A 16,885-nucleotide genomic window follows, 5' to 3' on the forward strand; every position below is an offset into this window, starting at 1 on the left:
ATTAAGGAAATTTCAGTTGAAACTTAATCTGGCAAAGTACATCTTCGGAGCTAGGTCGAGGAAGTTATTAGGCTTTGTGGACAGCGAAAAGGGAATAAAAATTGACTCAGACAAAGTTAGAGCCATACGAGAATTGCCTCCATCGCGTACTCAGAAGGAAATTCGAGGTTTTCTTGGAAGATTGAATTATATTACTCGGTTTATTTCACAATTAACCGAGAAATGTGATCCTATATTTTGCCTCTTTAGAAAACACAACCAAGGTACTTGGGATGAAGAATGCCAGAATGCTTTTGATAAGGTTAAGCAATACTTGTTAAATGCTCCAGCGTTATCTCCACCTAGTCCAGATAGACTATTAATTCTGTACTTATCAGTGTTTAGTAATTCTATGGGATGTGTGCTTGGCCAACATGACGAGTCGAGAAGAAATGAGAAGGCGATATACTACCTCAGCAAGAAATTCACAGAGTGTGAGATGAGATATTCGTCAATTGAGAAATTGTGTTGTGTTTTAATCTAGATGACTCTAAGACAGTACATGCTATATCATACTACTTGGCTTATTTCAAAACTTGATCCTTTGAAGTATATGATGGAGTCAACAGCTTTGAATGGGAGAATGGCGAGGTGGGAAATTCTGCTTTCAGAGTTTGACATAGTTTATGTGAGCCAGAAGGCTATAAAAGGAAGCGCGATAGCGGAATTTCTGGCTAGTAGAGCTCTAGAGGACTATGAGCTGTTGAATTTTGATTTCCCAAATAAGGAGTTGATGTGTGTAGTAACTACAGAGGATTGTCCTTGGAAGTTAAGCTTTGATGGGGCATCCAATGCAGTGGGAAATGGAATTGGGGCAGTCCTGGTATCCCCAAATGGCGATTATTATCCACTCATGTGCAAGTTGGATTTTGATTGCACAAACAATATGGCCGAGTATGAAGTGTGCATCATGGGACTCCGAGCGACTATAGAGCGAGGAATAAGAACCTTGGAGGTATATGGAGACTCTGCGTTGGTAATTTACCAGCTTAGAGGTGAATGGGAGACAAGGGATACTAAATTGATCAATTATCGAAAAGTAGTTTCGGGGTTACTGGAGGAGTTCGATGGCATCACTTTCAATTATATCCCATGAGACGAAAACCAGATGGCAGATGCTCTAGCAACCTTGGCTTCAATAATTAAAGCAAATAAAGAGGAGGAAATGAGACCTATTCAGATGAGTATCTTTGAGGCTCCAGCTCGCTGTTGTAATATTGGGGAAAAAGAAAAGGATGATAACCCTTGGTATCAAGATATATTGCGATATGTGAGAGATCGTAAATACGCAGAATAGGCAACTGAAAATGATAAGCAAACTTTAAGGAGATTAGCCTGCGACTACGTTTTGGATGGGGACATCTTGTACAAAAGAAGAAAGGACCAAGTACTGTTGAGATGTGTTGACGCCGTGGAAGCTAAATTAATCTTGAAGAAGTTCACGAGGGTGTTTGTGGAATGCACGCTAATAGTTTCACGATGGCTAGACAAATAATGAGGTTTGGATATTATTGGTCTACTATGGAAGGGGATTGTATCAACTACGCCAAGAAATGCCATAAATGTCAAAGTTATGGAGACAAGATTCATGTACCACCTTCACCTCTACATGTTATGACTTCTCCATGGCCTTTTTCCATATGGGGCATGGATGTCATTGGCCCAATATCACCAAAAGCTTCAAATGGGCATCGTTTTATTTTTGTGGTCATTGACTACTTCACAAAGTGGGTAGAGGCTGCTTCTTATGCAAATGTTACTAAGTCGATTGTGAGTCGATTCTTGAAGAAAGAGATCATTTGTCAGTACGGGATGCCTGAAAGGATCATATCAGACAATGCATTGAACTTGAACAACAGAACGATAGCAGAAGTTTGCAGTCATTTCAAGATTAAGCATCATAATTTATCTCCATATCGCCCAAAGATGAATGGAGCAGTGGAAACTGCTAACAAAAACATCAAGAAGATAGTGGGGAAAATGACTGAAACCTACAGAGATTGGCATGAGAAATTACCATTTGTACTCTTAGCCTACCGAACGTCCGTCAAAACCTCTACTGGGGCAACTCCTTTCTCGTTGGTTTATGGGATGGAAGAAGTGTTACCCATTGAAGTAGAAATACCGTCTCTCTGAGTCTTGTCAGAGATAAAGTTGGATGAGGCTGAATGGATACAATCGTGATATGATCAGTTGAACTTGATTGAGGAAAAGAGGCTAAGGGCCATTCGTCATGGTCAGATGTATCAAAAGCGAATGATGCGAGTTTACGACAAGAAAGTGCGACCAAGAGAATTCCACGAGGGGGATCTTGTGCTGAGAAAGATTCCTCCCATTCAGAAGGAATTTAGAGGAAAATGGATGCCAAAATGGGAAGGGATGTATGTCGTGAAGAAGACCTTCTCTGGAGGTGCATTGATCTTAACGGAAATGGATGGGAAGAGTTTACCCAATCTAGTGAATTCAGGCTCAGTCAAAAAGTACTTTGTCTAAATGAGAGGAGAATCCAGGGTGGAAACCTGCAATGGGCACCTTGAGTTTTTGGAAAACAAAAATGGAGAGGCCAAGGTGAAAACCCGCAAAGGGCGCCTTGTGACCAAAGGGGTTTTAAGTTGAAAACTCGAAAGGGCAGCTCAAATTTTGAAGAGTACACGGTAATTTTGCTATATCTGACTCAACAAAGAGCGAAGCGTGTTGCATATCGGGGCATCAACAAAGTACTTTGGATCTTTTAAACACATGTTGAACTTAAGAAAGCCTTCATAGAGCTGGTGAACAGACGCTTAAGCGGCGATATCTGGGGCATCTAACTTTTGTCCTGTTTGCTATCTTTAGCTTGTCTTTCTTTTCAAAGATAGGCTATCAGATTATTTTATTTTGTATTTTTGACAAATTCATTCAAATCTCATTATTCTTAAGATTTAATTCATCTTCCATTACTCTTAAAGTATGTTGCATTAAAATAATGATAGATAAACTAAATAATTTTCACAAATGATGTTTTGCTCATTACTCTGAAAATTTCTAGATAATACAAGAAACTAAAACAGAACATTTGTTCGAGGAATTCACGTAAGTGAGGTTTGAAAGAACTCGAGGAAATTCTTTCTTTAGTCTAAAATGATGATTGGACAAACCAAACGATTCGATCCAAAGAGAGGATCATCTTACAAACATTTGTGGTGGGTCATAGCATTTGAAGAATGGTACAAACCCACAGGCTGAGTAGGAATGATACTTTGAGAGAAATAAGGATAAACTTCGACGAAGGAATGAGTGGTGACGTCTGGAATAGGGGTCATATTCATAAACATTTTGCATTATAACAGGTTTAATTAGTAGCATTTGACTCACTTCGATTACAGCATCCTAATCATTAGGCATGAACTCATACACATTGCACAGGATATGTCCTTCAAGGGACAATGAATATTGATGCGCCTTAACCCCATAAGTAGTAGGGTAACAGGCTAAAGCATAGCAGATCTGACCTTCAAGTGTTTATGCTGAAGCATATCCAAGATGATTTGGCATCTTTGTATTGTCAGAGAGCAAATCGAAGATAGCAGATTTGGTATCTCTGTATTGTCAGAGAGCATATCGATGATAACAGATTTGGCATCTCTGTACTGTCAGAGAGCAGATCGAAAATAGCAGATTTAGCATCTCTGTATTGTCAGAGAGCAGATCGAATATAGTAGATTAGGCATCTTCGTATTTTGACGAAGAGCAAATCCAAGAAGCAGATTTGGCATCTCTGTACTCGACGGGGAGCAGATCCAAGATGATTTGGCATCTTCGTATTTGACGAGGAGAAAATCCAAGAAGCAGATTTGGCATCTCCGTATTTGACAGGGAGCAGATCCAAGGTGATTTGGCATCTTCGTATTCGACGAGGAGTAAATCCAAGAAGCAGATTTGGCATCCCCATATTTGACGGGGAGCAGATCCAAGATGATAGATTTGGCATCTCCGTATTCGACGGGGAGCAAAACCAAGAAGATGATTTGGCATCTCTGTATTTGACGGGGAGCAAATCGAAGATATAGCAGATTTGACCTTTGTCGAGGCAGATCCAAGATGATTTGGGCATCCCTGTAATGGACGGAGAGCAAATCGAAGACATTAGTCGATCTGACCTTCATCAAGGCTGATTCAAGATGATTTGGGCGTCTCTGTATTCAACGGGAAGCAGATCGAAGAACTCAAGACTCGGCGAGCCCGGGCAAAATTGGTTCTTTTATATCTTTGCTCTATTCCTGTTACACAACTATGAGCAAAGAGGGGCAGCTGTAGAACCCATATTTTGCCCGGGATTAAAAAAATTAAAAAATAAAATTAAACGAAAAAATAAAATTAAACAGTCCATTTAAGTCCTTTTACAGAACCCAAATACTATAGCCCACTAACCCGTAGGCCCAAAATTAAATGCCTAATAACCCGTTACACCCATAACTCAGCTAAACACTAACCTAATAACCCGCTTAACCCAGCAGCCCATTTACAATCAAATACCCAATATCTCTGATACCCTAAGCTAGTCTAGTAACCCAAAACTTAATTGGCCCAATTGGCCCAACCTATCTTCAGCTTTGGCAAACCCCAGCTAGGGTTTGCGCCGCAGCTCCCAAGCCATACCAAACGTCAGAAGATCTCGCGCCGCAAGCACCAGTGCGCAGTCAATGCCTGGTCCGTCGCTGCCATCGTCAAGCCTTCATCACCGCCGTGATTCCCGCGCTCACCTGCACACAAATGGAAAGAAAAGCAGTATAGCAGCACAAAAATAGGAAAAAACCAAAGGAAATTATTCTTACCAAATGTAAACAGTGGCTATAAAGCCCGAGTGCTATCGTTGTAATAGGGACCACACGAACCAGATACGCAAACAGTTGTACGATTTACTACGCAAACAAAAAACACAAACAGTGTTTTTTTTGAAATAAAGTGATATTTTGTTTATTGTTATTTTTCGTTTCTGTTTTTTTCAATACATACAAAACAACATTTTTAAAGAATATTACTAAAAAGAGGGAAAGAGGGTTACCTTTGACGCGCTTAGAAAACGGAAGATTTTAGACTCTCTGACTGCCGCGTACGATGGCGCGTGTGGTGGCTCGTGTAGCGGTCGATCGTCGGAGCTTTTGCTAGATTTCAAGCTGAGGAGAAGAACCGAGAGTGAGTTTTAGAAAAAGGGCAGGGTTTAAATGAATTTGGGTGTAAAATTTTATTTTTATAATAGTATAAAACGACACCGTTTTGGCTTAAAACAATAAGCCCTAAAACGGTGCCGTTTAAGCATATAACCCTTGTGTCGACCTGACCCGGCCGAGGGATCCGCGTGTTTTCTGTTATTGGAATAATTGTCCAATTGGTCCTTCCGCACTTCTATCCTTTAAAATTAAATTTCTTTCATATTTAAATTTTGCTCAATAACTTTATTTTTAATTTCAATTTAGTCTCGAGCCTATGATACCTGAACGCTGGAAACGGTGACGTTTTAGGGATTAGGGTTATTTACCCAGTGAGTCCCTCTCTTTAAACGCGCACTTTAATTAGGCCCCAAATTCAGTTTTGATATTTTAAAAAATATCCCTACAGTTTTATTAATCATTAATTTTAATCTTTTTTTTATATATTTCTAAATTTTTTATTTATTTATTTTAAATATTTTATTTATTATTTATTTTACTATAAACATTATTCATATATAAAAAATTATTTATCGTATATTATTTTATTATATATTTATATTATTATGTTATGTTGTCTATTATATATATTATCTATTATTTATTTATATATTATCATATATTATTTATTATGTTGTTTATCTTTATCTTTATTATTATAATTTTAACACTTGTAAATTATTATTAAAAATTACATATTATTGAATATTTAGTATGATATATAATCTTCTAAACTTATTACAAAATTTTGTTCCTATTTAACATATTATTGTAAGTATATATATTAGGTTATTGTACCATATAGTACATTTTTTTATATATATTAACCTTTTTTAAAAAAAAAATCTCTTTTCACTATTTATATACTGTTTTAAATATTTGTTATACTGCATTTATTTCCTTTTTGACTTATTTTATATATGTTCATAAATTTGTTGATTTATTTTCATATGTTTTTTATTTAGTGTTTTTAGTATGTTAATTTTATCTTAAATTAATTTTTTATGTTATTTATTGTTTTTATATGTTTGCATAAAAATTGATTATTTATGTTGTTATTTTAAGCTATGTTTGCATATATGTTATGAAATTTAGGGTTTCCCACGTTGTGTTGTGCATGAAATGTTAATGTATGTTGTTTTTAAGTATATTTGCATGAATTGTTAAAATATGTACCATGTAGTTTATGTTATTATTGATATCTTGAAATATGTTAAAATGCATCATCGTTTAATTTTTTTTTTAAAACTCCAAAAGAGTTTTAAAAATGAGGCAATGTTTTTTCGTATTTACGAATTCGGGAAATGGTGCCCTAACATGCTGGGTTGTGATTTCCCGTTTGTCTAAATGCCTAAAATGCCCTTCTAAATGATTTTATAAATTACGAGGTGATTTCAGTTACAAGAATTTTAGAATATCATGTCCTATCATGCTGGATATGATATTTATATTTTTGGAATGAAGGAATCTCGGTCTTAAACTCAAACTATTCTGACTTTTAAAAGGGATCCTATTTTTTAAACTCTTTCAAAATTTTGACATTAAGACAGAAAACTATTCAATTTGGTACCGATTTTGGGCGTTGCGAGGGTGCTAATCCTTCCTCGTACGTAACCGACTCCCGACCCTGTTTACTCAAATTTTCGTAGACCAAAATGTTTAAAGGTGATCCAATTGCACCTAAAAAGATTGGTGGCGACTCCCGTTTTCATTTTGTTAAAGTCGAACCCCCGTTTTTCAAACCCCGTTAAAAATGAGTTCGACAAAGTCTATTCTAAATCACAAGATCTTATATGAACCCACTCAAAACCCTTCTGATTTGATCAGCAAGGGCTACACTGGACAACTTTGATGTAAGTATATATGCAGGAAATCTGATATGTGTTGAGAATTAAATGAATTATTCCTGTACATGGCTGCAATCAATACTTATCTGGGTGATCTTTCTGGTGTTCAATGACCAGATCAATGGAATTGAATCATTAATCTTATACTTATTTTGTGCAAAGTGTAGCTCAACAACAAATAGAAACCATTGATTAGTTAACTGCCAGTTATTCTTTCACCCTAGCTAGATATGCTGATAGAAGGTAAGAAGAGGAGGAGGGAAATGTAAAAGTAAGAAAGACCAACAAATTTAGAAAACTTACAGTTATGTTGTGTGGGTATGTCCCAGAAAGCTCTCGAAACCGACAAACACTAAAGAGAAGATTCTCAAAGCTATCTCTTGCATGCTCCTCAGTTAATGCCCTCCACTTTACATTTTCTTCCTTCCCTGAAGAGCAATAAAATACAATAACAATGCCACTCAGATGATTTAAAGCCTTCATGGTATAGAAAAAAAATTCACGGAATAAAGGTGGACTAGAAGGAAACCCATAGAAATTGACTAGGGAGTAGAAATTGCAGTAACATTCATTATTACTGATCAAAAGATAAAGGTAGTTCTTCAGAGCAAAAAGGGAGCTCTTCACTTTACTTGAAGGCATAACTATGAATGTGGAAACACAATTAATCAATAACAACAGCTTCACGAATGCAATACATAATTACTTCATAATACAAGTATAGTAGGTATCTAGTACTCATACGAGTAATCCACAGCACCAGTACCTTAAAGGTTTTAAAGGTTTAGATTTGGATTTAAAGAATAGTGAACATACTAGTACTAGAAAAGGATTATAGGATTTACCAGGTAAACAATCATAGCAATCATTGTCAAGTTTACATCTCATCCTTCAAACAACAGGTAATTTGAACAAAAAATAAGGCGAGATATTATTGTATGAACTTAGGAAAATAAAATGAGTGAACGAGTTTACATACCAAACCATCCCTTGGAGTCAGCAACTGTCCAATAACTCTGCGCCTCACTACGAGGACCAGCATCTTTCAGAGTCTCTCCACCGCTAAAAAGAAGCAAAGCCTCATCATCTAGTGCAGTGCTTTCTATCCCTTCTTTTATGTGAGCCAAAAAAGTGGCAGCCTGGCCTGGATTCTTCTGATAAGACTCCAAAAACCAAGAATCCTCCTTGTCAGCTTTTTCACAACTACTGCTTGTATAAACCGAATGCCCAGCAACCATTACAAGATTCTTAAGCTTAGCAAAGGGATAATAACTGCCAAAGCCATCATCAAGTTTCATACAATTATTCAGCACCTTATAGTGTTGCTCATATAGAGATAAAACTATGAGGATCGTGACCCCGAATGCCAAGGAAATAGAGAAAACAAAGAGTGGATGTAGCTTGTAATAGTAATGAAGCCGATTAGCCCAGGACTTAACCATTCTAACAGGGTAAATTGATGATTTTCTACTTCTGGTTCTTTTGATAGTTCCTGATTCTATAACAAAGTCACCCCTTGGATATGCATGGAAGGACTTAGGATTGTTTGACCCAAATGGATATTTATTCATGATAATTCAAATCCAGCAGAAAAGCATCGAGATTTATGCAAATGAACCATACCCAAATAGGCAATTGGACAGATTTAACAGATAAAGATTATGATTTCAGATTCAATTCCAAGAACCCAAGCATAAACTACTTAAAAGGAAAGACCCTGATCATCAAAGTTGCAGTTCTGTTTTGCAGCATAAGGAAGTAGAAATGAATTCTAGGGAATATAAAAAGGGGGTTTGCTTCTCCTCGAACTTTAAACTGAGGAGAGAGAGCAGGAGTAGACTCACCAAAATCCTGTTAATGAATTAGATTAGAGTTTTAATTTAGGATGAGAATGATAGTTTATCTGTTACGTGGAGATAGCTAAAGGATTTTAGAAAATCAGATCCAGAGTTTCAGAGATGTAGAGATGAATTCGGAGGTTAGACTTGGAACGTTGAATCCTGCCTGGAGAGAGTGAGTGAGGGAACACCAGTTATTAACAACACGCTGAACCATTTATTAACAACACATGATGGAACCAGTCAAGGTTACTGATTCAATCAATTCAATTGATTCACTGTTTGATAATATAAAAACTATATAATTATTAAAAATAAGAAAAAAACTTAAAATAAAACTTGAACCACGCCCAACTATTATTAGGCCCACACCCAAAAATTAAAAAGCCCATACCCAATAATAAAATAAAACAGGACAAATTTTGCTATTAGACCTTGTATTTTGCATGAGTTGTAGATTTAGTACCTGAACTTTAATTTGAATATTTTCAGTTCCTGTATTTTTAGAATTTAAAATTTTTAATCCTAACCAAATTATAACCATTATATTCATTAAGTTAAGTTCTGTTTTTTTAAAATTTGATATGTTAAATATATTATTATATGTGTAATGCTATATCTGTCTATTATTTTCACATATTACTCATAAAAAATTAGTTAATATATTTAATGATTGTCGTTTGTATTAAGACTAAAATTTTGAAATTTAAAAAAATATAGCCACTAAGAATGATCCAATTGGTAAACATGGCCTAAATCTATAACTTTATGCATAATATAGGACTTGTAACACCCTATACCTGACTCGATTACCGAATTTGGGTACCAAGTATCATAGACATACCGTAATATTTAGCTACTTCAATTTTTTTTAACGACTCAGACAATGCGAAATTATAACCCAAACATATATATCAAGTTTATTCTCACTCCTTGACTAAACAACGTATTTTGGGGAAAAAACAACTTGGATATATTCTATTTATTACAAGTACCAGAATCTTATAATTTATCAGTTTGCTAGTGCCACACGTTGACACTTACTATGACTATAGCTTAAAATCAGAACAATACACATAACTAATTTCCCTCGAGGCGTAGCCTTTCAGGGTACCCCTCTATACGCATGATACAGTTATAGCGTCATTCGCGTGAGCCTGGTGGTGTTTGGCTTGGTCCCTTCAGCACGACCCTTAAGTCAGTCTTTGACCCTGCATACAAGTCAAAACCATCGTAAGTTCAAAGAACTTAGTGACATCCGATACTACACTACTAAAAAAGGCTCTGTGTATTTTCAGGAATAAGATAAAAACACAAAATTTAGATCTCCTTGAGTATCTTAGGAAGTTCTGGCGATTTTTCTGGTGTAGTCGTTGCCTTGCATTCTTTGCCAACAATTGGCGGACATATCCACTAATTGGTCATGAGTGTGCACTTCCAAATAAAAAATTCTTCTGGAATTTGACAATCTCCCATTTCATCTCAGATTCCCATTAATAGCTAGTTTCCAACGAATACCCCTTTCTTGGATTGTCCCTGGCGAACTTCCACACTTGGTAGTCCCATGTGGACTTTCCCGCGCTAGATAGTCTTGATGAACATCCTCTTTCTTAGTAAATCCTTGGCGTACTTTCCACCAAGGGTAATATATGGCGAACTTCCCTCTTAAGAGAATCCTTTGTGAACTTTCCCGTTTTTGACGACCTCCTTACTTAGGAACACTTGGAATCAAGCTTGAAGAAACATTTCATTACCTCATAGCCCATGATGGTTTATATGTCAACTCTAGAGGTCTCAAAATGGTGGATACTAGATTTGCCAATTCGTTGAAGGAAATTCTCCTTCCTCTCACATATACTTGTGTTAAGACACTTCTATTAGTTCCACTTACCATCACATTTTGGCGACTCCTCTTATTATCCCATTTTCCCGTATGTTTAGATGCGCCACAATCATCCTATCATACTACTTGTCACGCGAGTCATAAAGTGACTTCTCCTTTTATGCCCTGGTGGGCTTATTGGTTCATTGTCTTGGCAGGCTCCATTTTTGTGATATTCGCCATTAGGATTACGAGATTGAAACTCGATTCATGATTTTATGTTCCCAATCGTCTAAATAGGTACTTGCTCGAAAAATGGTAGAAATATGAAGGAAAAATAAACAAAAAAATGTAAACTTGGATATAACTCTCGGATATAAAAAACCTAGAAAAGAACCGACGTTATGAACAACGCGACCCAAATTCTATAAGGTTGTTTGACATTCAAAAGTTTGAAAATAAGAAGACACTGACCCGCGATCTATAAAGAAATAGGAACCAAAAGTATAAGTTGATCGCCACACTTTAGAAAATATGAGAAGGGAAGTGATAAGATCGGGTTTGTTTTCAATGCCACAAAAATGGAATTCTTGATAAGTTTGAGAAGTTCTAATGTAACACCCCTAACCCGTATCCATCGCTGGACTAGGGTTAAAGGCAATACCGGACAAATCAGAACATTTAACATTCAATTCATATACATTATCCACAATCATAGTCAAACATTATCATAATGTCCCTTATATAGGTCATCGGGACCTTAAACATACATTAGAAAGGGGTCAGGACTAAACCGAGCTCATACAAAATTTTTCGAAACTTATACATTTTTCAAAGTTGTACAGGTCACACGCCCGTGTGAATAGGCCGTGTGCCTCACATGGCATTAGACACGTCCGTGTGTCTAGACCGTGTCAAATCAGGCCATACATACTGACTTAATCACTCGGCCACAAGACATGCTCGTGTGTCTTGGCTATGGTCGAAATTGACTTTGGTCACACGGCTAGCCACACACTCGTGTGCCTTAGCCGTGCTCAAGACTGACTTAAAATCTTAGAGTACCCTAGGGGACACACGGCCGTACAACATGACTGTGTGTCGCACACAGCTAAGACACACGCCAGTGTGGACAAAAATAGGCCATTTGAAAAGCCAATCTGCCACCCAATTTGGGTCAAACCTACAAGCATCAAACCAAGCATATTTGCACTATTATTTCAGCCAATTTCAATACCAAAACATACATAATTCATGCCATATTATTATCAACCAAATTCAAACTTATAAACTATACTCAATCATATCAAATCATAAGCCAAAGTCATATTAAACAATATGTTTCATAACTTCAATTTACCTTATCCATTCACATACCAAAACCTTACCAAATTGACCATTTCACTAGGCCATTGAGGTACATCAACACATACCATTTATGAACACAAGCATATACCAAATTCATTCATGATCTCGTCCATAACAAAGCCATACCAAATGGCTAGATATACACATCACAAAACATAACCAAAACATCTAGCCTATACATGCCATACTTCAATATATACAATTTCAAAAGGTACTAAAATATAGTTCGATAGTGTAGTGACGATCCTCGACGATCTCTGAGCTCCCAATAGCTATGATATCTATAAAACAATGCAAACACACACAAAGTAAGCTTTCAAAAGCTTAGTAAGCAATATACAAATAAACTTATCAATTAAAGCATATAAGCATCATATAATTACATATAATCCATCGTCAAATACTATCACAAACCACATGATTCATATACATTTCTCATATACTCAATTCATTTGCACATATGGCATACTTTCTCATACTTATATCACATACCATCATTTATACATATACTTACCTTTTAATTTTCAAACATAGTATACATTTCGAACGTACCTGAATCGGATACACATCTCATATATTCATTCTTTTCTTGGACTGCACGTTGAACTATTAGGAACCACAAGCATACGCGGATAGCTCAGAAAGCTCGTACAATGCCAACGTCCCAGACGTGGTCTTACATGTAATCAAATATTGATGCCACTGTCCCAGACAGGGTCTTACACAAAATCAAGTACGATGCTAACATCCCAGACCTGGTATTACACGTAAATCATAAGTCGATGCCAACATCCCAGACGTGGTCTTACACGATAACACATATCGGATCCTATGTCATGAAATATGTATCCTAACTATTCCTCAGGTTCGTACGAGGCTTTTCGGACGTCGGAACTTTGTCAATACTTTCTCGGATATCTCATTTTTCTCAACTCATATATTCATTCATCATAGAACAAGAGCATATAATTGATAGTAATTCAATTCAAAACACATTTATTTGTATATAGACTTACCTCGTACGGATCGGAATAGACGAATCGGCTACTCGACGACTTTCGACTTTCCCCGATCTAAATCTGTTTTCTTTGTTTCTTGATCTATATAAATTCAAATTTAACTCTTTTATTCACCAAATCATTCAAATCAATCCACAAACACACATTTAGGGAATTTTAAAAATTAGCCCTCACATTTTCAAATTTTGACACTTTAGTCCCTAATTTACAAAATCACAAAATACACAAAATTTCCTTTTACACATGCTTAGCCGTATTTTTATAGAGTTCGTACAAGTCCATATATTTCACATTTTAGTCCATCAATTTACAGATTTCACAATTTAGCCTATTTTATTCTAATTCATCAAAAAAAACAAAGACAAAATATACTAACCCAATACATATATTTCATTTACTAACATCAAACTTCATAAAACTCATAATTTCATCAATGGCTGAACTCAAAATCATAAAAAAATTTAGAAATTCAAACATGGGCTTGATAGAACTCTAAGCAACGGTCACAAAAACGTAGAAATGATCAAAAACGAAACAAAATTCATACCTCAATTGAGCTTTAGCATAGCCGAACACTAGATGGTTCTTTTCCTTTTCTTTTTCTTTGATTTTCGGTTGAGGAAGACTTAAAATGAGCAAATTTTAGTATTTCCTTTATTTAATTCATCCTTTATACACAGATTACCATTATGCCCTTAATTAATAAACATTTAAATCATTAACATATAAGGTTATTAATGTCCACTCATACTTCTAATGGTCAAATATCAACATAAGAGCCTTTCATTTAAAAATACATAGCAAATAAGCACTTTAACAATTAGCAGTTCACTTTTACGTTTTATGCTAGTAGGTCTTTTTCACAAATTAAGCACACAAATGATCGAATTTTCATACGAAACTTTCACACAAGCTAATTCACATATTATACACACAGAAAATAATATTAAAAATATTTCTCTGACCCGAACTTGTGGTCCCGAAACCACTATTCTGACTAGGATCTAAACCAGACTGTTACATCTAAAAGAACAAAGTGTGGGATTGTTAGTACGCCCCGTGGTGCAACGAAATAATTATTTCGATGATCATCAACCACGAATCCATGTACGAGGAACGAATTGAGTTTAAATAGGTTTGAAAATATACCTTTCTTAGTGAAAATGTTGAAAGGATGTTGCTGATTTGATGTCGATTCCAAGCCACAATGAAATCATCTTAGCCTCTACGTAGTCCACCTCATAAAAAACAAACAACCACTTTCTCTTGAACTTTTCAGAGGGAATAATTAAAAACAGTTGCTAGACCTTTATTTTATTAAGTTGGTAATCCTCACACACTAATGGATTATTGTAACAACCCTAATTTGACTCTAGTCGAGAAGTGGTTTTGGGACCACAAAATCGAGTCACAAGAATAATTAAATGTTATATTTTATGCCTGTTATAAGTGAAAGTGTATGTGTGAAAATTTCATGCTTTGATTTTGTCTTTTAAATGTGAAATTAATTAGGAATGACTTATGTGTGAAACTTTGGAAATGTGATAGGTTAAATGGTAGTGGGCAAATAATGAATGGTGGAAAAAAATGTAGACTTGCATGTCAAATTCCCCACTTTAGAGGAAGTGGTCGGCCATGATGGTATGGGATACAAAATATATGCATTTTGTATTAATATTATAATGACTACATGGTTTTATAATAGGAAATAAGTATTAGAAAAAAAGAAAGAAAAGAAAGCTATACATCCTTGCCTTGTTCTTGCCGAATGTTTGAGAAAGAAAGAAGAAATATGCTTTGAGGATTTCGGCAATATAGCAAGCTAAAAATTTAAGGTAAATTTCATGTAGTTTTTGTTAATTTTTAATAGATGTGTGATCCTTGTTTAATTAGTCTTAAAGCCCATATTGAAATTTTGATTTCGGTTGAGGTATGTGCATTCGGTCATAGAGAAAATTGAATCAAATTTGGTTGTTTGTCTTAATTAAGGAGAGAAATTTATGAATCTATAATTATAAGTGACTAAATGGTAAAATATTGGGTTGGAGGGACTTGTATGTGAAGAGATGGCATTCGGTTAAGAGTATCTTTGACAAATTTAGTTCTTGTTATTGTGCATGAACTTAGATTAATTTGTAAGGACTTGAAAATACTAAGGAATATTCGGATGAAGTGAAATAGATAAAATGTTGAGTAATTACATGTTAAGGATGTTAAGGCTTAATTGTTAATGTCTGAATTTTATAAAGGGGGCTGTTATGCGAATTAATTTTAAGTTGTGTTATTTTATATATATATATAATCTATAGGGGAATGTTAAGTGGATCAATTGATCGATTAAATAGTTGCTTTACTTTAATTCAAGCTCAAGACCCAAAGAACCGAGATTTGGCTCGGGAAAGGCGAAGTTAGCCGAGTAGTCGACACTATTGTACGAAATTGTCGAGGTAAGTTCTTAAGTAATTTAAATTCAATTCGGTATGCTTGGAATTTGAATAAACATAGTAAGGTAAAATGCTCGAATATATAGATGTATAAATATAATGTGATGGATATATGTTTGGAGAAATGATTAGAGCCGAATGTGGCTAAATTATTAATCCGAAATAGACATAGAAATATAATATGCTGCATGTGTGTTTGGAATAAATAAATTGAGCCGAATGTAGTTATACTTTTTGAATTGAAATAGACATTGAGACAAGGTGCCGAAGGTATTTTTTTAAATGAAAGGATTGATGAAATTGATGTGTATCAAAGTAGTTGTGTTACGATTCATACTATGTGTAATCTTAGCAATGAGCTAAGTAGTGAATGATGGTAACATCGGGCTAAAAGCCTAGCAAGCATATTGCTGGTGATATGATTCAGGTTATAATTCTAGCAGGCTACATGCTGGTATGATTTTTAGTGACTAAGAATTGATGTGTTATTGAACAAGTTAAAAAATGAGTGTAAAGCCAAGTATGAGTTAAATTGTTATTAATTCGTAATAAGGTACGCATGTGAATAGTTATGAGAATTTTTGTATGTAATTTATGATTGAATGATGGCTATGATTTAAATGATATTGATTTGGTATATCCAATTGAAGGTAAGTTATATTGAATTGGTGAAACATATAAGCCTATATTGAGTTGATATATTTGTTTATGTGGGGAATTGAATAGAAATTGCATATTCGGTCATATGAAGTGTTTCATTTAATTAAAGGATTGAATTTCATGTAAGGATATATCGTATAAATATATGTATATATATGCTGAATTGTATATACTTGGCCACATATGTAAGTAATTATATGATGGTATAATTGACTTTGAGTACTCGGTTAAGTTAACTCAATTGGATTAAAGTATGTCGTTACTGTTTAATTTGGCTACTATGACATGAAAGTAAGATTGAGATATGTTTGTATGGTCGAATGGTAAGTATAAATTGAAAGTAATATAGTTAGCATGTATATAGCTGAATGGCAGGTATGAGCCAGTTTGATATTTACTTAATGTAAAGATTATTATGTGAAGTAGTTAAGTATATTGGGCCTTGTGAATAGTATTGAATAAGTCTTAATTGTATGTATATGTGATAATGTGTATTTGGTTATGTAGCTAATTTATGTATGTGAAAATATATGGTATTACATGAATTTATATACTTGAATGTATGTGAACTAGATTTAATAACTATTTGGCTTTAGAAGTTAAAATATAATATGTTAATTTTGGCCACATGAACATGCGGTCTTAGTTATATATGTGCA

At 35.0% G+C, this 16,885-nt stretch overlaps 1 protein-coding gene across 5 annotated transcripts; it reads right to left on the reverse strand.

The window, feature by feature from the left end:
- Window positions 1-3,618: 3,618 nt before the first annotated feature.
- On the reverse strand, window positions 3,619-9,112 carry LOC107952000 (uncharacterized protein C57A10.07). Of its 5 annotated transcripts, none has more exons than XR_005906325.1 (5): window positions 8,055-9,112; window positions 7,379-7,503; window positions 5,084-5,195; window positions 4,854-4,940; window positions 3,619-4,781 (listed from the first exon to the last, which is right to left on the reverse strand). XR_005906325.1 is itself a non-coding variant. In XM_041083092.1 (3 exons), the coding sequence occupies exons 1-3, from the start codon at window positions 8,644-8,646 to the stop codon at window positions 5,184-5,186; spliced, it is 729 nt and encodes a 242-aa protein (XP_040939026.1). In that variant the 5' UTR covers window positions 8,647-9,112; the 3' UTR covers window positions 4,985-5,183. The 5 variants fall into 5 exon arrangements, 1 of the variants encoding a protein (XP_040939026.1); XR_005906330.1 differs by lacking the exon at window positions 4,854-4,940 and having other exon boundaries at window positions 8,055-8,347; window positions 8,920-9,111; XR_005906329.1 differs by having other exon boundaries at window positions 3,619-4,940; window positions 8,055-8,347; window positions 8,920-9,111.
- Window positions 9,113-16,885: the final 7,773 nt, after the last annotated feature.

The sequence above is a fragment of the Gossypium hirsutum genome, chromosome A02 (genome assembly GCF_007990345.1).
Source record: "Gossypium hirsutum isolate 1008001.06 chromosome A02, Gossypium_hirsutum_v2.1, whole genome shotgun sequence".
NCBI lineage: Eukaryota > Viridiplantae > Streptophyta > Magnoliopsida > Malvales > Malvaceae > Gossypium > Gossypium hirsutum.

What these genes read in the sequence shown, in the direction of transcription:
- LOC107952000 (XM_041083092.1), bottom strand. Translation starts at nt 8,646, where the DNA reads ATGAATAAATATCCATTTGGGTCAAACAATCCTAAGTCCTTCCATGCA. An exon ending in TGACTCCAAGGGATGGTTTG is followed by an intron (nt 7,504 to 8,054) that starts GTATGTAAACTC and finishes ATTGCTCTTCAG; the next exon opens with GGAAGGAAGAAAATGTAAAG.